This window comes from Scyliorhinus torazame, chromosome 27 (assembly GCF_047496885.1).
Source record: "Scyliorhinus torazame isolate Kashiwa2021f chromosome 27, sScyTor2.1, whole genome shotgun sequence".
In the NCBI taxonomy this organism is placed as follows: domain Eukaryota; kingdom Metazoa; phylum Chordata; class Chondrichthyes; order Carcharhiniformes; family Scyliorhinidae; genus Scyliorhinus; species Scyliorhinus torazame.
In genome coordinates this window covers 20,527,593-20,550,462 of record NC_092733.1, presented here as the reverse complement: position 1 = coordinate 20,550,462, position 22,870 = coordinate 20,527,593, and the positions used below count along the sequence as shown (strand labels likewise).

At 48.2% G+C, this 22,870-nt stretch overlaps 1 protein-coding gene across 4 annotated transcripts in view; it reads right to left on the bottom strand.

Annotated features, from left to right (window-relative positions):
- Nucleotides 1-18,505: 18,505 nt before the first annotated feature.
- The window catches only part of dock6 (dedicator of cytokinesis 6), a 241,117-nt gene continuing 236,752 nt past the window's right edge, over nt 18,506-22,870 (bottom strand). For all 4 annotated transcript variants that reach the window (XM_072491074.1, XM_072491075.1, XM_072491076.1 and 1 more), the window contains 2 exons: nt 22,613-22,780; nt 18,506-22,229 (listed from right to left, as the gene is read on the bottom strand). In XM_072491074.1, the coding sequence (XP_072347175.1) occupies nt 22,187-22,229; nt 22,613-22,780 (211 nt within the window). In that variant the 3' untranslated portion in view covers nt 18,506-22,186. The remainder of the gene's footprint in view (nt 22,230-22,612; nt 22,781-22,870) is intronic.

Here is a 22,870-nt window from a genome sequence, read left to right as displayed (position 1 = left end):
ATAATAAATAACAAAAATGAAAACTAGCCCTAATTGGCAACTGCCTTGTCACAAGTAACACTCTCCAAAAATATAATTTAACAGTCCAATATATAATTATCTGTAGCAACGACCTATACATATTATACAGTATATATTAACAACCCTGAGAGTCCTTCTGGTTCCTCCTCACCCCCCCCCCCCCCCCCCCCCCCCACCCCCGATCCTGGGCTGCTGCTGCTGCCTTCTTTTTCCCATTCCGTCTATCTTTCTGCGAGGTATTCGACGAACGGTTGCCACCGCCTGGTGAACCCTTGAGCCGACCCCCTTAGGACGAACTTAATCCGCTCTAGCTTTATAAACCCCGCCATGTCATTTATCCAGGTCTCCACCCCCGGGGGCTTGGCTTCTTTCCACATTAGCAATATCCTGCGCCGGAGAATTTCGGACTTTTAACGGCCGGTCCTGGCAACGGAGGCTGAAAAGGCTGTAAGAAGGCACAGAGAGGAGAAATGTCCAAGTTTGGGAGAAAAATGGCCGTGAAAAAGGGGGTTAACAGAAGTCCGCCGGGGAGTGAAAAGGTCAGCGCAGGAACTGTAAGGAAGGGTAGCAAAGATAATCCTTGTTTAAAAAGGGTTGCAAGGATAATCCAGGGAACTACAGGCCAGTGAGCCTTACGTCAGTGGAAGGGAAATTACTGGAGAGAATTCTTCGAGACAGGATCTACTCCCATTTGGAAGCAAATGGACGTATTAGTGAGAGGCAGCATGGTTTTGTGAAGGGGAGGTCTTGTCTCACTAACTTGATAGAGTTTTTCGAAGAGGTTACAAAGATGATTGATGCCGTGGATGTTGTCTATATGGACTTCAGTAAGGCCTTTGACAAGGTCCCTCATGGTAGACTGGTACAAAAGGTGAAGTCACACGGGATCAGGGGCGAGCTGGCAAGGTGGATACAGAACTGGCTGGGTCATAGAAGGCAGAGAGTAGCAATGGAAGGGTGCTTTTCTAATTGGAGGGCTGTGACTAGTGGTGTTCCGCAGGGATCAGTGCTGGGACCTTTGCTGTTCGTAGTATATATAAATGATTTGGAGGAAATTGTAACTGGTCTGATCAGTAAGTTTGCAGACGACACAAAGTTTGGTGGAATTGCGGATAGCAATGAGGACTGTCAGAGGATACAGCAGGATTTAGATTGTTTGGAGACTTGGGCGGAGAGATGGCAGATCGAGTTTAATTCGGACAAATGAGGGGTAATGCATTTTGGAAGGTCTAATGCAGGTAGGGAATATACAGTGAATGGTAGAACCCTCAAGAGTATTGACAGTCAGAGAGATCTAGGTGTACAGGTCCACAGGTCACTGAAAGGGGAAACACAGGTGGAGAAGGTCGTCAAGAAGGCATATGGCATGCTTGCCTTCATTGGCCGGGGCATTGAGTGTAAGAATTGGCAAGTCATGTTGCAGCTGTATAGAACCTTAGTTAGGCCACACTTGGAGTATAGTGTTCAATTCTGGTCGCCACACTACCAGAAGGATGTGGAGGCTTTAGAGGGTGCAGAAGAGATTTACCAGGATGTTGCCTGGTATGGCGGGCATTAGCTATGAGGAGCGGTTGAATAAACTCGGTTTGTTCTCACTGGAACGACGGAGGTTGAGGGGCGACCTGATAGAGGTCTACAAAAGTATGAGGGGCATAGACAGAGTGGATAGTCAGAGGCTTTTCCCCAGGCTAGAGGGGTCAATTACTAGGGGGCATAGGTTTATGGTGCGAGGGGCAAGGTTTAGAGTATATGTACGAGGCAAGTTTTTTACACAGAGCGTAGTGGGTGCCTGGATCTCGCTGCCGGAGGAGGTGGCGGAAGCAGGGACGATAGTGACATTTAAGGGGCATCTTGACAAATACATGAATAGGATGGGATTAGAGGGATACGGACCCAGGAAGTGTAGAAGATTGTAGTTTAGTCGGGCAGCATGGTCGGCATGGGCTTGGAGGGCCGAAGGGCCTGTTCCTGTGCTGTACTTTTCTTTGTTCTTTGTTCAAAGCAGAGGCTGGAGCACCGGGGAGGCCGCATCACTCACAGCAGAAGAAATGACCACGGTGATGGCTGGGGAACTTGAAAAACAGTTCACAAAGCACATGGAAGCGATGAAGAAGGAGATGGCGGCGTTATTGAAAGTGCTGGTGGAGGAGGCGATTGCCCTGGTGAGGGCGACGGTATCGAGTGCAGCGGCGGAGGTGCGTGAGCACGGTGAGACACTGAAGGAAGTGGAAGAGGCATTATCGCAACACAGTGATCAACTCACCTCGATGGGGAAGGAGTTGCGGAGGGTGATAGAGACCAACAAGGGTCTGCGAGCCAAAATGGAAGACCTGGAAAACAGATCCAGGTGACAGAATCTGAGGATTGTGGGGCTGCCCAAAGGGGTGGAAGGCCCGAAGCCGACGGATTATTTTGCCACGATGTTGGCGAAGCTATTGGGGAAGGGGGACGATCCCTCCCGATATGAACTGGATCGGGCTCATTGGTCATGGAGGCCTATACCAAAGGCGAATGAGCCACCAAGAGTAGTAACTCTGTTTCCGTAGGTATAGCGTGAAGGAGAATGTCCTGTGCTGGGCAAAGCAGAAGTGGGAGGTGCAGTGGGCTGGAGCTGGTATACGCATATACCAGGACTTTATGGTGGAGCTGGCGAGGAGGCGGGCTGCCTTAAGCCGGGTGAAGAAGGCACTGTACATCAGCAAGGTGCAGTGCAGCATAGTATATCCAGCTAAGTTGAGGATGACCTACAAATCCAAGGACTTTTATTTTGGGACGGCGGAAGCAGCGGAGGAGTTTGCGAAGGCAGAAGGACTGTGGCAGAATTGAGAAATGGTCGCGTACCTCATGTAACTTTAGTTTTTCACTGAGTGTTGGTCTATGTACGAAATGAGTTGACGCTGTATATATTTGGACAAGGGGGAGGGACTTTCATTTGCAATGATGGTTCTTTGGGGCTTGGGTGTGTCTGCGGGGGTTGTGTGCTAAAGGGGATTTCTTGGTTTTCCTGGGACCGGGCAAGGGGGAAGGAGACCCGGGAGGGGGCCTCCACGCTGGCCGGTTTAAGCCGGCCAGTGAACGGGAGTGAGGTGGGGGGAGGGCCTACGGCCATCGGAGCCTGGTAGAACAGGTTTCAGTGAGTCTAGCCGGGGTGAAAAGTTGGGGGAAGGAACCGAGGTTGGGGGGAGGAGTTTACAAGAGGAAGTGGAGGGGAGGAGTCTGGGTGATGGGGGGGGGGGGGGTCTACAATCATGGGTGTCATTCACGGTACTCTTTTGGGGATTGGATGGCATTGAATATTAGGGGGGGGTTGGGGGTGGACTGTATATGTCAATGGTGCCTATAGGCAAGTCCTGATTCCTTTTTCTTTTTCCCCTTTCTTTTCCCACCTTGGGAGGGTTTGTTTTATTTGATGCTTATATTGTCAGGTGGGTCGTTTATTCAAGGTTGGTGGGAGGATGGGATCGTTGTGGTTGATAAGGGGATTGACATTGTACTCGTTACCGTTGACTGTTTGTTGGTGGGTGTAAATTCTGAAGAAAATGCGAAAATGGAAAATAAAAATATTTTAAAAAAAAACATTTTGTAAACACACAGTAAACATCTTAGCAACTATCAACTCAAATACTTCCCCCAAAGAATACAGTACTCTATAAGTAATCCTTAATCTTTCCTAGCAACATCCATAAGACAAATAGTCTCTTTAACAAAGACATCAGGTTTAAATTCTCTACAGACAGCAGTTATCACTTTTAAATTAGCAAGTGATCTGAACACATTCTGTTCATGCTGAGAGAGATGAAAATTACACCTTGTTTGGCTGGATGCAGCTCCAACTCTGAAACAAAACTAAACACACTGTAGCTGCCAGCTCAAAAACGAAAGTAAAAGCGGACAGACAGCCCAGCTCCACGAATACTCTTGACATCACTGCAGCTATTTGATAAACACCCATTTCTTAAAGGTACTCTCACATGACACTCCCCAAAGCATGTCCACCATCTACAAGGCACAAGACAGGGATGTGATGGAATACTCTACACAACCTGCAGCTCCAACATCATTCAAGAAGCTCGACAACATCCAGGACAAAGCAGCCTGCTTGATTAATACCCCTTCCTCAAACATCCACTCCCTCCACCACCAATGCATCCCAGAGTGCTAAAAGAGATGGCTAGGGAAATTGCAAATGCACTAGTGATAATTTACCAAAATTCACTAGACTCTGGGGTGGTCCCGGCAGATTGCAAATTAGCAAACGTGACACCACTGTTTAAAAAAGGAGGTAGGCAGAAAGCGGGTAATTATAGGCCAGTGAGCTTAACTTCGGTAGTAGGGAAGATGCTGGAATCTATCATCAAGGAAGAAATAGCGAGGCATCTGGATGGAAATTGTCCCATTGGGCAGATGCAGCATGGGTTCATAAAGGGCAGGTCGTGCCTAACTAATTTAGTGGAATTCTTTGAGGACATTACCAGTGCGGTAGATAACGGGGAGCCAATGGATGTGGTATATCTGGATTTCCAGAAAGCCTTTGACAAGGTGCCACACAAAAGGTTGCTGCATAAGATAAAGATGCATGGCATTAAGGGGAAAGTAGTAGCATGGATAGAGGATTGGTTAATTAATAGAAAGCAAAGAGTGGGGATTAATGGGTGTTTCTCTGGTTGGCAATCAGTAGCTAGTGGTGTCCCTCAGGGATCAGTGTTGGGCCCACAACTGTTCACAATTTACATAGATGATTTGGAGTTAGGGACCAAGGACAATGTGTCCAAGTTTGCAGACGACACTAAGACAAGTGGTAAAGCAAAAAGTGCAGAGGATTCTGGAAGTCTGCAGAGGGATTTGGATAGGCTAAGTGAATGGGCTAGGGTCTGGCAGATGGAATACAATGTTGACAAATGTGAGGTTATCCATTTTGGTAGGAATAACAGCAAAAGGGATTATTATTTAAATGATAAAATATTAAAACATGCTGCTGTGCAGAGAGACCTGGGTGTGCTAGTGCATGAGTCGCAAAAAGTTGATTTACAGGTGATTAAGAAGGCAAATGGAATTTTGTCCTTCATTGCTAGAGGGATGGAGTTTAAGACTAGGGAGGTTATGCTGCAATTGTATAAGGTGTTAGTGAGGCCAAACCTGGAGTATTGTGTTCAGTTTTGGTCTCCTTACTTGAGAAAGGACGTACTGGCACTGGAGGGTGTACAGAGGAGATTCACTAGGTTAATCCCAGAGCTGAAGGGGTTGGATTACGAGGAGAGGTTGAGTAGACTGGGACTGTACTCGTTGGAATTTACAAGGATGAGGGGGGATCTTATAGAAACATATAAAGTTATGAAGGGAATAGATAGGATAGATGCGGGCAGGTTGTTTCCACTGGCGGGTGCAAGCAGAACTAGGGGGCATAGCCTCAAAATAAGGGGAAGTAGATTTAGGACTGGGTTTAGGAGGAACTTCTTCACCCATAGGGTTGTGAATCTATGGAATTCCTTGCCCAGTGAAGCAGTAGAGGCTCCTTCATTAAATGTTTTTAAGATAAAGATAGATAGTTTTTTGAAGAATAAAGGGATTAAGGGTTATGGTGTTCGGGCCGGAAAGTGGAGCTGAATCCACAAAAGATCAGCCATGATCTCATTGAATGGCGGAGCAGGCTCGAGGGGCCAGATGGCCTACTCCTGCTTCTAGTTCTTATGTTCTTATGTACAGCGCACAATGGCAGCAGTGTGAACCATCTACAAGATGCACTGCAGGAACGTACCAACACTACTTGGATAGCACCTTCCAACCTCACGGCCACTACCATCTAGAATGAAAAGGGCAGCAGATGCCTGGAAACCTCACTACCTGGAACTTCCCCTCCAAATCACTCACCATCCTGACTTGGAAATGTATTGGCCGTTCCTTCACTGTTGCTGGGTCAAAATTCTGGAACGCCCTCCCTAACAGCACTGTGGGTGTACCTACAGCATATGGTGTGCTGCATCTCAAGAAGGAAAGACAACCATTTTCTCAAGGGCAATTAGGAATGTGCAATGAATGCTACCTAGCTAGCGAAGCCTTCATCCCTTGAATGAATAAAAAATAATCACCCTACCAAGCCTGCTCTATATAGTAACCACCTTGTAATAACCTCAGCTGGTTCTGTATCTGCGCCCCATAGCAGAGTGAGTGCCTTCATACTCATGCAGTGTTACAGAGGGGAGAGATGAAGAAAACTCTTAACTGTTTTGTTTTGCATTTAAAGCTCACGTTTTTGTTCTGATTCCATCCACTAGAGTGGTTCCTTGTCAATATCCTTCGTTATTTGAAACTCCCAACTAATCCACCCCTCAACCTCTGGGATATAGCTCATACTTATCATAGAATTTACAGTGCAGAAGGAGGCCATTCGACCTATCGAGTCTGCACTGGCCCTTGGAAAGAGCACCCTTCTTAAGCCCACGCCCCCACCATAACCCAGTAACCCCACCTGACCTTTTTGGACACTAAAGGCAATTTATCATGGCCAATCCACCCAACCTGCACATCTTTCGACTGTGGGAAGAAACCGGAGCACCCGGAGGAAACCCACGCAGACACGGGGAGAACGTGCAGACTCCGCACAGACAGTGACCCAAGCTGGGAATCGAACCTGTGACCCTGGAGCTGTGAAGCAACTGTGCGAACCACTGTGCTACGGTGCCGCCCTGTCAGGTGCCAGTTATCATCCTGGTGAGTTGTTGCTGGAACGTGATTTCGAAAGCTGAACATAATATTGCAGACGTGTGTGTGACCAGCACTCTGTGAAACCACAGGAGGATGGTTTTGCTGTTGTTGAGCTGAAGGGGTTTTTTGCTCATCGCTGCCACAGAGACTTAGCTCATGCTACAAGATTGTTATACATTGCCTCTGCATGACTTCATAGTTTGTTTGTTGATACATTTGCACCCCCCCCCCCCACCCTTTTGGGGAACAGAAAAGAGGTGTTGGGAGGGATTGGCAGGCGGTTTATCAAGCTTTTGAACCGGGTCATGAATACTCCTTTAATAGCCATCAGGTCCTGGAATGGGTCTTGGACCCAGATCTTCTGGCTCCCACAAGTCCGAAAGACGTGCTTGTTAGGTGAATTAGACATTCTGAATTCTCCCTCCGTGTACCCCAGCAGGCGTCGGATTGTGGCAACTCGGGGATTTTCACAGTAACTTCACTGCAGTGTTACTTGTGATACTAATAAAGATTATGTAGTTCCCAATCCTGCCCTGCATACACGACACTGTCAAATTCCTCTGGCTCTCTGTGTGTCGAATTCAAGATCTTCATCCATCTTCAATCCACTTGGCCTCAGTAATTCCTTCTCACCTGAATGTGACCGTCAACAACCACGGCACCTCCCTCTGGATTACTGCTCATCCCCCCTCCCTCTGCTTTCTCAAACACTCCTAAAACCATTTGGCCTCCTATCCTCGTCCTTTGGAGTACGTGCAAATCTTTCTCTTGAATGGTAGCTTTAATTTCCCTTCCTTTTCTTCTGTTGTATGCTGCCCCCTTCCCTCGTCAAGCATTGGGGCTAAAAACAAAATGCTTGTTGCTGAATGACCCTGCATGGCATGAGGCTAATTTATCTGTCTCTTTATACCGTATGTCAGACCACTCAATGGGCAACTGTAGTGGGCATAATTACAATCAATCCTCTCGTCGTAAATGATCAGTCAGCATCTAACCAGGGGTTTCCAGGGTATAGTTTTAAATGGATTATCTGACATCCCATCGTCATGCTGGGCCTGGGATACTGAGAACCAGTCCCTTCTTCACCAGCTTAAAAGAAAACATCAGTGTTGCCCATTGGCTTTGCACTGGCTCCAGTTGGTACTTTGACCATTGGTCCTATGGTGAATACTCAATATGGCATTTGTTGGAATTTGAGCGAGGAGGACTTTCCCCCCCGTGGGAAAGGGGGCATGCTGCTTGGTCACAGCCATCCGTCAAGTATCTTTGCTAAGAATTGACAAAACGCTGAGAATCTCATTAAGGCAACACTCATCAACCTGTATGATGCAAGGTCATCATTCAGTCAATGTTTTTGGAATCCTCTATCCCAGAGAGGTGTTGATGTTTCATGGTTGAGTATATTTAAGACTGAGATTGATGACTTCCGGGTGCGGCGATGACCAGCTAAGTCGCACGTTTCGGCACCTCCCGTTGAAACGGACTTTTGGGCTCTTATTCGGAGCCCCAACGGCAATTTTTAACGGCCAAAATCATTGTGCGGTGAAATAGGAGGGAATCCCCCCGGATAAATATGGATAAAGGAGAGGATAGCGGCCGGATTGCAGTGGATCCACTGGAGCAGCGGCAAGGAAGGGAAGCTCGAAGCAAGATGGCGTTGGAAGGTGGCTGTTCGGTATGGGGCCTGGAGCAACAAGAGTTCCTGCGGCACTGTGTGGAAGAGCTGAAGAAGGCAGTGTTGGCCCCGATGCTACAGGCGATTGAAGGGCTAAAGGAGGCGCAGAGGACCCAGGAGTTGGAGCTTCGGGTCGTGAAGGCAAAGGCTGCGGAGAATGAGGATGAAATACAGGGCCTGGTGGTAAAGACAGAGACGCACGACGCACAGCACAAAAGGTGTGTGGAGAGGTTGGAAGCCCTGGAGAATAACTCGAGGAGGAAGAATTTAAGAGTCTTGGGTCTTCCCGAAGGCACAGAGGGGGCAGACGTCGGGGCATATGTGAGCACGATGCTTCACTCGCTAATGGGATCGGAGGCCCCGACGGGCCCTTTGGAGGTGGAGGGAGCTTATCGAGTTCTGGCGCGAAGACCAAAGGCAGGAGAAATTACTCGAGCCATAGTGGTGAGGTTTCACCGCTATTTCATAAATTTACAGTGCAGAAGGAGGCCATTCGGCCCATCGAGTCTGCACCGGCTCTTGGAAAGAGCACCCTACCTAAGGTCCACACCTCCACCCTATCCCCATAACCCAGTAACCCAACCCAACCCAACACTAAGGACAATTTTGGACACTATGGGCAATTTAGCATGGCCAATCCACCTAACCCGCACATCTTTGGACTGTGGGAGGAAACCGGAGCACCCGACGGAAACCCATACACGGGGAGGATGTGCAGACTCCGCACAGACAGTGACCCAAGCCGGAATCGAACCTGGGACCCTGGAGCTGTGAAGCATTTGTGCTATCCACAATGCTACCGTGCTATAATGACAGAGAGATGGTTCTAAGATGGGCGAAGAAAACTCGGAGCTGCAGGTGGGAGAATGCGGTGATCCGCGTGTACCAGGATTGGAGTGCGGAGGTGGCGAGAAGGAGGGCAAGTTTCAACCGGGCCAAGGCAGTGCTGCACAAAAAGGTTAAATTTGGAATGTTGCAGCCGGCGAGACCGTGGGTCACACACCAAGGGAAGCACCACTACTTTGAGACGGCAGAAGAGGCGTGGACATTCATTGTGGACGAGAAGCTGGAATAGTCTGGCGAGAGAAAAAGCTTCTGTAATAAAGTGGTGGGGTGATTATGTGGGAGGAGGAAGGGGAAGGGAATTTTTTCAATTTTGTAACTTTTCTCTTTTCCCCTCGGGGGGGGGGGGGGGGGGGGGGGTGGGGGAGAGGGAGTATGGGGAACTGTGGGCACCGGTGGGAAGGAAAGGGGAAGGAGAAGGGAACTGCGCCATCAGGGGCGGGGCCGAGTGGGAAACGCGGGCTTTGCTCCCGCGCTATGGTAATTGTGGCAGGAACATGGACGCAGGGAGGAGGGGGCCTCGCACAATGAGGGGCCGAGGACAAACGGGGGAAGCCGAGGTCAGCCAGAGTTTGCTGACTTCTGGGAGCAACATGGGGGGTGCAACTACGTTAGAAAGGGATCTAGCGGAGGGGGGGGGGGGGGGGGGAAGAGTTAACTGGGTTGCTGCTGCCAAGGGGAAGGGGGAGCTGTTATGGGGAGGGGTGGTCGGGACGGGAGAGCACCGTTGGTAGGATATACGGGTACGTGGGAACCGGGTGAGGAGCAGGGTTAGAAAAGGGGATGGCTAGTCGACATGGGGGGGGGGGGGGGGGGGGGGGGAAGAGAGCCCCCCAACCCGGCTGATCACGTGGAACGTGAGAGGGCTGAATGGGCCGATTAAAAGGGCACGGGTACTCGCACACCTAAAGAACTTAAAGACAGATGTGGTCATGTTGCAGGAGACGCACCTGAAACTGGCAGATCAGGTCAGACTACGTAAAGGATGGGTGGGGCAGGTGTTCCATTCGGGCTTAGATGCGAAGAATAGGGGGGTGGCTATTTTAGTAGGGAAACGGGTACAGTTTGAGGCAAAGACCATAGTGGTGGACAGTGGGGGTAGATACGTGATGGTGAGTGGCAGATTGCAAGGGGAGGCGGTGGCTCTGGTGAACGTATACGCTCCGAACTGAGATGATGCAAACTTCATGAAGCGTATGCTGGGGCGTATCCTGGACCTGGAGGCGGGAAAGCTGGTAATGGGGGGAGACTTCAATACGGTGCTTGATCCAGGGCTGGACCGGTCTAGGTCTAAGACCGGGAGGAGGTCGGCAGCGGCCAAGGTGCTTAAGGACTTCATGGAGCAGATGGGAGGAGTAGACCCCTGGAGATTTATTAGGCCTAGGAGTAAGGAGTTTTCATTTTTCTCCCATGTTCAAAAGGTGTATTCACGGATAGACTTTTTTGTCCTGGGAAGGGCACTGATTCCGAAGGTGACAGGGACGGAGTACATGGCCATAGCCATTTCGGACCACGCTCCACATTGGGTAGATCTGGAGATAGGAGAGGAAAAGGAGCAACAACCACTCTGGAGATTGGATATGGGGTTGTTGGCGGATGAGGGTGTGTGTCTAAGGGTGAGGGGGTGTATCAAAAGTTACCTGGAGCTTAATGATAACGGAGAGGTCCAGGTGGGAGTAGTCTGGGAGGTGCAGAAGGCGGTGGTCAGAGGGGAACTGATATCCATAAGGGCCCATAAAGGGAAGCAAGAGAGCAAAGAAAGGGAGCGACTGTTGAGAGAACTTCTGAGGGTAGACAGGCAATATGCAGAGGCTCCGGAGGAGGGACTGTACAGGGAAAGACAAAGGCTACATATGGAATTTGACCTGCTGACCACGGGCAAGGCAGAAGCACAGTGGAGGAGGGCACAGGGAGTACAGTATGAGTATGGAGAGAAGGCGAGCCGGTTACTGGTCCAACAACTGAGGAAGAGGGGAGTGGCGAGGGAGATAGGTGGGGTGAGGGATGAGGAAGGTGAGATGGAACGGGGAGCGGAGAGGGTGAACGGGGTGTTTAAGGCATTCTACGAGAGGCTGTATAAGGCTCAGCCCCCGGAAGGGAAGGAGGGAATGATGCATTTCCTAGATCGGCTGGAATTCCCAAAGGTGGAGGAGCAGGAGAGGGCGGGACTGGGAGCACGGATTGAGGTGGAGGAGGTGGTAAAGGGGATTGGGAGCAGTCAGGCGGGAAAGGCCCCGGGACCGGATGGGTGCCCGGTGGAATTTTATAGGAAATACATGGACCTACTGGCCCCGCTTTTGACGAGAACCTTTAATGAGGCCAGGGAAAGGGGGAAGTTGCCCCCGACTATGTCGGAGGCGACAATATCGTTACTCTTAAAGAAGGAAAAAGACCTGCTGCAGTGCGGGTCATACAGGCCTATTTCCCTCCTGAACGTGGATGCTAAGCTCCTGGCCAAGGTGATGGCGACAAGGATAGATTGTGTTCCGGGGGTGGTCCACGAGGATCAAACTGGGTTTGTTAAGGGGAGACAGTTGAACACGAATATACGGAGGCTGCTAGGGGTGATGATGATGCCCCCGCCGGAGGGGGAGGCGGAGATAGTAGTGGCGATGGACGCTGAGAAAGCATTTGACAGAGTGGAGTGGGACTACCTATGGGAAGTGTTGAGGAGATTTGGTTTTGGAGAGGGGTTTATTGGATGAGTACAGCTGCTATATAGGGCCCCGGTGGCAAGTGTGATCACGAAAAGGCAGAGGTCCGACTACTTCCGTCTTTATAGAGGGACAAGACAGGGGTGTCCCCTGTCCCCGTTACTGTTTGCATTGGCAATTGAGCCGCTGGCCAGAGCACTGAGGGGCTCTAGGAAGTGGAGGGGAGTACTCAGGGGAGGAGAAGAACACCGGGTATCATTGTATGCAGATGATCTATTGCTGTATGTTGCGGACCCAGTGGAGGGGATGCCTGAGATAATGCGGACACTCAGGGAGTTTGGGGAATTTTCGGGGTACAAATTGAATATGGGGAAGAGTGAGTTGTTTGTGGTGCATCCAGGGGAGCAGAGCAGGGGAATAGATGATTTACCGCTGAGGTGGGTAACAAGAGATTTCCGGTACTTAGGGATCCAGATAGCCAGGAACTGGGGAACCCTACATAGGCTTAATTTAACACGATTGGTGGAACAGATGGAGAAGGATTTTAAGAGATGGGACATGGTGTCCCTGTCACTGGTGGGTAGGGTGCAGGTGGTCAAAATGGTAGTCCTCCCGAGATTTCTTTTTGTGTTCCAGTGCCTCCCGGTGATGGTTACGAGGGCTTTTTTCAAAAAAATTGAGAAGAGTGTTATGAGCTTTGTGTGGGCTGGGAAGACCCCGAGAGTGAGGAGGGGTTTTTTGCAGCGTAGCAGGGATAGGGGGGGGGGGGGACTGGCACTGCCGAGCTTAAGTGATTATTATTGGGCTGCCAATATCTCAATGGTGTGTAAGTGGATGGGAGAAGGGGAGGGAGTGACGTGGAAGAGACTGGAAATGGCGTCCTGTAAAGGAACCAGCCTACAAGCATTGGCGACGGCGCCATTATCCCCGAAGAAATACACCACAAGTCCAGTGGTGGTGGCAACGCTGAAAATTTGGGGGCAGTGGAGACGGCATAAGGGAATGACGGGTGCCTCGGTGCGGTCCCCGATAAGGAATAATCATAGGTTTGTCCCGGGGAGAATAGATGGGGGATTTAGAACATGGCAGAGAGCAGGGATTGTGCAACTGAGGGATCTGTTCCTAGACGGGACGTTTGCGAGTCTGGGAGCGCTGGCGGAAAAATATGGGTTGCCCCAGGGGAATGCATTTCGGTATATGCAATTGAGGGCTTTTGTGAGGCAACAGATGAGGGAATTTCCGCAGCTCCCGACGCATGAGATTCAGGATAGAGTGATTTCGGGGACATGGGTGGGGGATGGTAGGGTGTCAGATATATACAGGGAAATGAGAGACGAGGGGGAGATCATGGTGGATGAGCTGAAGGGAAAATGGGAAGAAGAGCTGGGGGAAGAGATCGAAGAGGGGCTGTGGGCAGATGCCCTACGCAGGGTAAACTCTTCGTCCTCGTGTGCCAGGCTTAGCCTGATACAATTCAAGGTCCTGCACAGGGCGCACATGACCGGAGCAAGGCTCAGTACATTTTTCAGGATAGAGGATAGGTGCGGGAGATGCGCGAGAAGCCCAGCGAACCACACCCACATGTTTTGGTCATGCTCGGCACTGCATGGGTTCTGGGTGGGGGTGGCAAAGGTGCTTTCGAAGGTGGTGGGGGTCCGGGTCGAGCCAAGCTGGGGGTTGACTATATTCGGGGTTGCAGAAGAGCTGGGAGTGCAGGAGGCGAGAGAGGCTGATGCTTTGGCCTTTGCGTCCCTAGTAGCCCGGCGAAGGATATTGTTAATGTGGAAGGAAGCTAAACCCCCGGGCGTGGAGGCCTGGATAAACGACATGGCAGGGTTTATAAAACTGGAACGGATAAAGTTCGCACTAAGAGGTTCGGCTCAAGGGTTCACCAGGCGGTGGGAACCGTTCATTGACTATCTCGCAGAACGATAAAGGAACTTGGAAAGTAGCAGCAGCAACCCGGGGAGGGGGAGGGCTCAGGTGGGTCCTCAGGGGTGTTTTTGTATGGATATTTTTACTTGGTTATGTATATTGGCTTGTTTGACTTTATTATTTGGGAGGGTTAATATTTTGTTATGGCAGTTGCCATTTAGTTTATATATTATTTATTTATTTGTTAAAAAACGGTCACTATTATTTATATTGTTTTATTGTTGTAAAAAGGGAATTTTTTTTTTGTACTGTTTTGTTTGGCTGAAAAAAATTTGAATAAAATGTATTTTTTTTAAAAAACTGAGATTGATATTTGGGCAATCAGGAAATCATCAGGCAAATGGGAATTGGGCAGGAAAGTGATTAGTCATGTTCTTAATGAAAGATGGAGCAGATGTGAGGGACAACGCAGCAGATGTGAGGGACAACGCAGCCTATGGCATGCTCCTATTTCCAATATTCCAACTTACAATCCTGGCAGCAACAATGGTGGTGTCATGTCATGAATTGCCATTGTCTTCAGGGTGAGTTTCTATTGAAATGATATGAAGCATAGGAAAGAACTCCTGAGTTTAATAGAATCACTGCACTGCAGAAGGAGGCCATTCGGCCCGAGTCTGCACCGACCCAGGCCCAATCCCTGTAATTCACCTAACATTTTGCATACCAAGGGGCAATTTAGCATGGCCAATCCACCTAACCTGCACATCTTTGGACTATAGGAAGAAACTGGAGCACCCAGAGAAAACCCACGCACACGGGAGTAACTGTAAACTCTGCGCAGTCACCCAAGGTCAGAGTCAAACCCGGGTCCCTGGCGGTGTGAGGCCAGTTAAAATTAATTAAAGTATAACCCAATACACTGACCCATACATGGAGGTGAGAAGTCTTGTGGTACAGTGGGTAGTGTCTTTGCCCACTGGGTTCAAGTCCCACCCTAGGTCTTGGTGACTGTGGAAAGGTGCATTCAGAATGAGACCAAGACAGGTTGTGTATGAACTAGTATGATCCTTCCAATACACACCAACGGGAGAGGGGAGATTCCTAGTCAGCCATGTTGTTGAAAGAAAATTGGAGCCTCCACCAAACTTTTTATAGCTCTGGGACTAGAATACACATGTATTTGGGACCTGCCTCCTTGCCATACTCATGGTACTGTGGGTTGAACCTGTCCTTTGGGAATAGTGAGGTTGCAGGTTTGATTTCTGTTCCGTGCTGTGCTTGCTGATCGAGGCCAGGTCAGCAAATGAACCACATTTTGCCCACTGTCTTGGACGGAGAATAAAGCGAATCAGGTTGTTGATTACGATCCTTGCGAGTAAATACCACATTACCTCTGGACCAGGGCTGGTTGTAATGTTCCCAATGGAAAATCTCCTGCCACAAACGGAAGAGCAGGCTGGGCGATTGTCATCTTAACTTGTTGAGGAAGCAAGGGAGATGCAATAATAGACTAATTCTGCACATTCCTGAAGCATTTTGAGACATTCCCTAAGCACAGGGACATTCTGGCTCGGTGTGGTTCACATTTCAGTCAGTTTTATGGTTGATTATTGAGGTGATATTCCACAAATCTATGGGATGGCTCCTGGGCCGTTAAGACTGCTGCAAATTTCCCGCCACTGTATTCAGCTCCTTTTTTTTCAGATGAGAAAGTTGAATTCCTTCTCTGATAAAGGGACAAAGAGCCCAAGCAAATGACGGACCGTGCAGCCACCATCAAAACATAAGCAGTGGCTGCATCAGTGCCCTTCTCAAAACATGTCTGGTGTTCTGGTGTCTTTCTCGCATTGTGCCACCAGTATCTTTTTCAAAGCTCAGACTGTGGTATCAGTGTCTAAAGGCCGATAAAGCATGTTATTTAGAGGGATGACGGAACACTCTCTGATAATGCATCCCCCTCACAATATCACAATTATAACTGCGCCTTTCACAAGTTCTGAATTACTGTTGCACATTTTGTCTAATGTGTGTCTCTCCTCCCTCTAGAGGTGGAAATCAGAAATGTGGTGGAGTACTCGCCACCCACCTGGATGGGTACAACCACAACACACACTAAGGTTCCTGTCATCAAGGCCACAGTGACATCCTTTACTCTGGGCTTCAATCTTGATCCATTGAACGATTGGCACACTGTACCTCACAGTCTGCCCTCGCTACTGGAAGCACCGCAACCCACCTTTGCTTTTGTGGCAAGTCATTTCCCAGCACCTCTAGATCACTCAAAAGGGACAAAGTGTAAAAATGTTACGGGACCCCTCCCCCTTCTCCCACCCCACATTGTCCATTCCTCTTGTCATTCCTGGTTCAATACCCTGGAACTCCCAACTAAATGCCAACACCAGCAGCGTGCTGGCTGAACTGGTTTGTGAAAAACCTTCACATAAAACAAATGCAACCTCCAGTTGCCCGCATCTGACAAACTAAATTTGCAGAGTTGGTTGATAACTGGCGGCACGGTAACAGTGATTAGCTGGTTAGCACTGTTGCTTCACAGCTCCAGGGTCCCGGGTTCGATTCCCGGCTTGGGTCACTGTCTGTGCGGAGTCTGCACGTTCTCCCCGTGTCTGTGTGGGTTTCCTCCGGGTGCTCCGGTTTCCTCCCACAGTCCAAAGATGTGGTTAGGTGGATTGGCCATGATAAATTGCCCTTAGTGACCAAAAAGGTTAGGTGGGGTTACTGAGATAGGGTGGAGGTGTGGGCTTAAGTAGGGTGCTCTTTCCAAGGGCCAATGCAGACTTGATGGGCCGAATGGCCTCCTTCTGCACTGCAAATTCTATGAAATATATGAAACCGGAGATCGCTCATTTGAAATCACTGGCAAATGATCAACGAATAAAATCTGGAATTGAAAACTTGTCTCAGTAATGGTGACCATGAAACTATCACAGATTGTGGTCAAGACCCATCTGGTTCACTCATGCCCCGTTAGGGGAGGAAATCTGCCGTCTTACCCGGTCTGGCCTACATGTGACTCAAGACCCATGGCAAATGTGGTTGACTCCAAAATGGCCTCACAGTTCAAGGGTACAGGAACGGGCAACAAATGCTGGCCCAGCCAGCGACGCCCACATCCCACAAAATAAAAATGTTCTCCCAGTTTCAAAGGTGCAGAGAATGAAAAGACTTTCATTTGTATGGCATTTTATAATAACAGCTCTCAAAGCACGGTGATACAGCTGAGCTCACATCCCCACCACTCCTGCGACATCACACCAATAGACCAGCGCCCGATTTGTCACAAGCCCTAGCAATAACAATGTAATTTTGTGAGCAAGATCTATGTCACTGTTGATGAGTTTGATCGATATAGCTGGGAGGCTGGTAATTTCTCAGAAGATTGTGATCTGGTAACACATATTAGAATCATTATAAGTTCCACACTGAGCCGAAAAAGATTAAATCCAACAGAACAAGAGCACATAGCTGTTTACTACAGGAGCCAGCTCACAGATCATGATCCTCTGGTTTTATACAGGATATAGAAGGGGCGCCCCTCAGTGGGAGAGTGTGGATTCCCCATAATCAATCCCCCCAGTCTCATAGGTGTCCCATGACCGGCTTAAGGTTTCATTAGTGTGGAGTTTTCACATTCTACTCGTGTCTGAGTGAGTCTCACCCCCACAATCCAAAGATGTGCAGGGTAGCTGGATTGGCCACACTAAATTGCCCCTTAATTGGAAAACAATAATTGGGTATTCTGAATATATAAAGAAAAAGATTTCATTCGTGTCCCACTTGTTTAACCCCAGGTTATGACAAGAATGTTTCAAATAAACGTGTTCTTTTGTGGTATTAATGTTTCTGGCATTAATTAATGTTTGACTTATTATAAAATTAATTCACAAATTGATTATATTTTGTAGCAAAACAGCAGCAAATTGTCTATAGGTCCAGATATTCTGGGCTCCTGATGGTCATACCCTGGATGATGTGCTGGGGACCCCTTGGAAGTCTCGAAGCACCGACTCCGCGGGAAATTTCAACTTCCGACGAGCAATCCCCCTGCGTCTGGAACCTTCCAAAGAAGTCTCCAAGCTTCAACAACCTTTCCTTGGGAAGAGTCACTGGAGCTTTGACATTCACCTGGAATACTGGGGAGATAGATGGGAGCTTTGGGGGAGCTGCAGTACATACTGTCACTGAGCGCAATGCTGCCTTTGTGTCTCTGTCCCTCAGTGCAGTGTGGAGTTGTAACGCAGGTCGGATCGTGCAGTCAATTCCCAGCCTGATTTATCTCCAGTCTCAGCTGGTTGTTGTGGCGAGACAGGGGGCTCCTCTTCCACCCCAGGGGCACACCCTGGCGTGTTAGGACAGCAGTACAAATGCATCCTTGAACCCCAGGTACAGTGTGCTCCAGAGCCCCATAGACAATCAACTGAGGCAGAACGAGCGAATGAGCGGGAAAAAACATTTCATTCATCACAAAAAGCAGTGCAACCTTGTGCACAATCTGTGCTTCAAACAGAGATTTGGTACCCACACTGATGCTGGTGCGAATAAAAAGGTGACATTATGCAGCCTCGCCTCAGATTTCCCAGAGATGGTCGACGAAGCAGGGTTGGCGCCGTCTCGTCATTCAGCAGCTGGACTAGCTCTTTCAGGACGACGTTCACTGAATTTAGTGAAGGGGAGGGAAGGACGGGATAAACAAATCACACACCCAAGCAATAGAGGCAGTTTAATCTTTTCCCTTTATTGATTTACACAGGTTATTTACAAGTTGAAAAGAAAAATCCATTTCAAAGACACGGCGAAACCTTTTCCTTAATTCTCCCCCCCCACCCCCCAAAAAGTGCAAAGGCAATTTTTAAAAAAACACACATACACCGAGTTAACACACCAACCTGAGAAAAAGTAGGTCGCAGACACGAGGACGACAGAACTGTACTTTAGAGGGTGGCCTTTGTGGGGCCGTTTCCACTTTAACAAAGGGTGCTCAGGTCCCCCATTTTCAGTAGAACATTATCAATAATGTTCAGAGCCCAGTAAGATATCGTTGCAGTCTTCTAGATGAATATATAGCTAACAAAGGCACATTTAAATCCAGAACCCATTGCACTGAATGCTTATCAGTGTGTCCTAGCTGTCAGTAAAAGTAAACACAGAATCTGTTGGAAATACACAGCACGTTAACCAGTGCCGGAAAGGGAAATAGCTGTGCCTACACTTAGCGTCCCTGGTTCTCTAGTAAAGTGCCTGTGGACACGCTTATGTGACAGATGTCCAGTTAGTGCCCCTGTTAACTGACCTGCTGTGTGTTTCCAGAATTTGCTTATTTCAGGTTTTTAAACGTTTGCCATTTTAAAATCTCCATCAGTCAGTGGGTCTCCGACAACAGTCCCATGTCGCCGATCCTTGTAACTCATGTATACAGTACTCGAATACAAACTGCAACATCAAAATACGTGTTGGATGGAGTGTCATCTTGTGAGAAATCACAGCAGTGCAGCCATGCTGATCAGAATCCACTCCCTCCACAATAAGAAATGGACGAAAGGCTGTATGATGCCCATGGCCACTCTGACCTCTTCCAACCTCTGATGAATGAAAAAAGGCGGATTCTCACTGGACTTGCCACAGCCATTTCTACAAACTTACAATCCCTTTCCTGCTGCTCCAATGGCATTGGATAAAAATCCACCCCCCTCCCCTCAGGCTGTTCCCATGTTTGACCCCAATCAGTCTTGTTTTACATCAAGTTGGCACGCTGAATCAGTTGGGCTGACGGTAGGAGCTATTCCTACGAGCCTCTGAGGAGGCAGTCAGAAAGGAGCTCTCACCCATGAATGCTATCCAGTAATATGTCTACATGTGAACGTGTGTTGGACTGGAGAGTGGGCAGCCATGGCTCTGGGGGGCACCAGCATGCGCTCTAGCTCACACAAAAATAATGACAACTCTGATGATCGCCCGAGGGCTGCTAACATCTATTCTCTCCCGTCAAGTCTCATGTTAAGAAACCAATAACATTTGGTAAATCTGCACATCCTGAAATGGAAATATAGCTCCCTACCTAGGCGGGTAGTGAGTAAATGTGGGACAAACCAACCCTGGGAGAAGAAACTGACTAATAAATGCCCTGGTTACTGAGGGTTATAAAGCAAGTGTGTCGGACCCGATCAATCTTCAATAAACATGCTCTGTGTAAAATATTCCATTAAATCTTTAAATAATTCTGAATAAATAAGAACCAACCATTAAAAATAAATCAGAAACAGGTCTGAGTAAAGATTACAATCATCTTGTTCCAAATGAGACGTTGGGTCAGGTTTTAAAGTAAGACATGACAGTCAGAATGGACCATCGCCAAGGATTTCGGCACTCGGGACTGATGGAAATATATGACTTTATCCAGAATTGTCTCCTTGATCTACATTAAGCATTAGAAGGGGATGGAAAGGAGCTGGCCCGCACCTGGAAACCAAATTTTCAGGCTATGATTGATGGGAACAGCCAGTGTAAAAACCACGCAATAGATACCTGGGGTATTCATATGACTCAGGACCTACCATCATCTGCACCAAAGTGATCAGAGAATGTGGTGGAAAATGAATTCGATCTCTTTCAAATTAAAGGCAACAGAAATACAGAATACACACAATTTAACATCAATAATAATGTGGAAGAGGGTGGTCAGCTCGGAAGGTTTCTGCCTTGAAACATAGTAGTGGATGGGGGGTTGGAAGGGGGTGGTTCACCTACTGAAGCAACGTGATACAGATGAATGCATTTGTCTGGAGTTACCAGTTTCTGAACAGAGATGCTTCTGTGCAGATAAAGGTGTGTTAGTGCAGATGCAGCATTAACCCTCTGACGCTCTTAAAACATTGCATTTTGGGTCCTTATGGCATCGGTTTAGTCCCTGAATACAGACGCGGGGATTAAACATCATTTACAGCAAGATCATTTTTTTGTTGAAAGAAACATTAAAAAAAAAAACGTAAACAGTATTAACTTCACATTATCGATGAAGCCTGATCAACCCCCTGACACTGCACTAAGATCTCCTCTGTACTGGAGTGACAATTCTTTTTAACTATTTACAAAGAAGCAAGGATAATCCTGCAGCAGGAGACAACAATCTCCAAACAAATGGCCAACATCACCCGTTGCAGATCTACACATTCCCTCTTCCCCCACCATTCCCACTTCCATCACCAGCTGGACAGGCAATGGGATGAGGTTGCTGCTTAGCAACCCCTCCACCAGCTGTACCTCAAGTTGCTGCTGCCATCAAAAAACTTTCCAACTCAGCTAGGACTCCACAAACCCGGGTTAATCTGTCAGTTGGGGTCGGCCAGCGAAGGACGCGCCAGGCGCCCACTAGTTTTCAGGTGCGGCAACAGGCAGCACCTTCACCTCGCTGACATAACGATGCCGTATAAAAAAAAACAATACTCCAAAGAAGGGTAAAGGTGCAAGAACCAAGTGAATAAAACATCACCAAATCCCGTATCAGGAGACAACTGTAGCAATGCCATTCCTGACAGGTTCTTTCAAAGTCTTACTGCATCTACTTAGAAGGAATTAGTGTCTGCAGTCTCCAGATGACTATTTAGTGGTTCCTAAAAGGTAAATACATAAAATATGTGCACAATAGAAACAATAATGCAGTAATAAATTACAAAACAGCCATTGGGTGACTAATGGCAGTGTGATTGGTAAGAACCAGACTGTACAGTCTGTTTTGCATGTCAGTGGCATTTGGGACCAGGATTGACCCAGTATGAGTTATGTAACACATTGCCAATATAAGGCAGTGCCAATAAGCATCCTTTCTGTATTTCAAGATACTTTGGTGTCAAGAAAAATATCAGTGCTCCCTTCACGACTTGGCACATGTCAAACTTTTCCCATTAATGCCAGCTGTTACTCGTGCTACAGTGCACCATTTAATACTGCACAGGGCACAAGTGCACAGAACAAGGAAAGAACAACAAATCAATAAAGACAGCCCCATATCTGCATCTGGTCAGAGACACTGGTGAGATGAGACAAGTTTTTAAAAATGTCTGGGTCATAAAAAGCCAGTTGGCATTGAGTGGAGTGATGCCATGAGCGACGTTAAGCGCACAGGTCCAGCAGCCAGGCTCACCTGAAGCTACGACTCATATTTGGAAAATGGTCTCCTGTGACTGGATTGTGACAGTAAAGCTTCAGTCGCACCTGACCCCCGTCTGGTCATCACCTGCCTTCGGTTGTACGGGGGGGAGGTGTGTGTGTGTGCTGCTGAAGAGAGGCTTTAAAGATAGCAGATCCTGAGTACTTGGGCATTGTCCCTTCCCACACGGTCCTTCTTCATACCAGGTCCTTCATACACAAGAAGCAGGTGGAAAAAGCAAACACCAAGTCTTTAAACTTCCACTTTGCGCAGACTTGATCTGCTGAAGGAATTCCTGGGGGAGGGGGGGGTAAAGCACAAAGTTAATGGTTGAGGCACAGGAAAGAAAAGAAAACAAAAAAATTAATCCCTGGTGGAAAGAGAACATGAGAAAGGCAGACGGGAGCACAAGCGAGATAAGTGCAGACAGCAAGCAACATAATAAGTAAAGGAGCAGAAGGGGAGACTGAACAAAAAGAAAGGGAAGTGGAGGGAGAGAGGATTTAAAAATAAAAACCCGATAGTTGACATGTGAGTCAGAAAAGAAAAAAGAGGAAGGAAAATAAGGTTGATTCGTTGATCCATGGATTGATGAAACCCAAGTCTCAGAGGTGGAACTTTAGCTCAGTCACTGTAACCCTGCTCTCAGTCCCCGAGAAATGTACGTGAATCCCTTACCGGTGACTTGTGCTGGGTATAAGAGACTTGTATAACTGGGGAATCTTCCTGTTGATCATTGGCTGTAGAGACTCCTTCAGTCGGTGGTAGTTACGCTCCAATTCTCGGTGATACTCCTTCTGATCTGCTCCAATCAGAGTCTTGTTCTTGCGCAAAGCATCCTCACAGCTACAGATAAAACACTTGTTACACTGGTTCACCATGTCAAACTTCTCATCCTCACACAGAGCAGCTTTTGTCGTACCGAGTGCTCTTTGA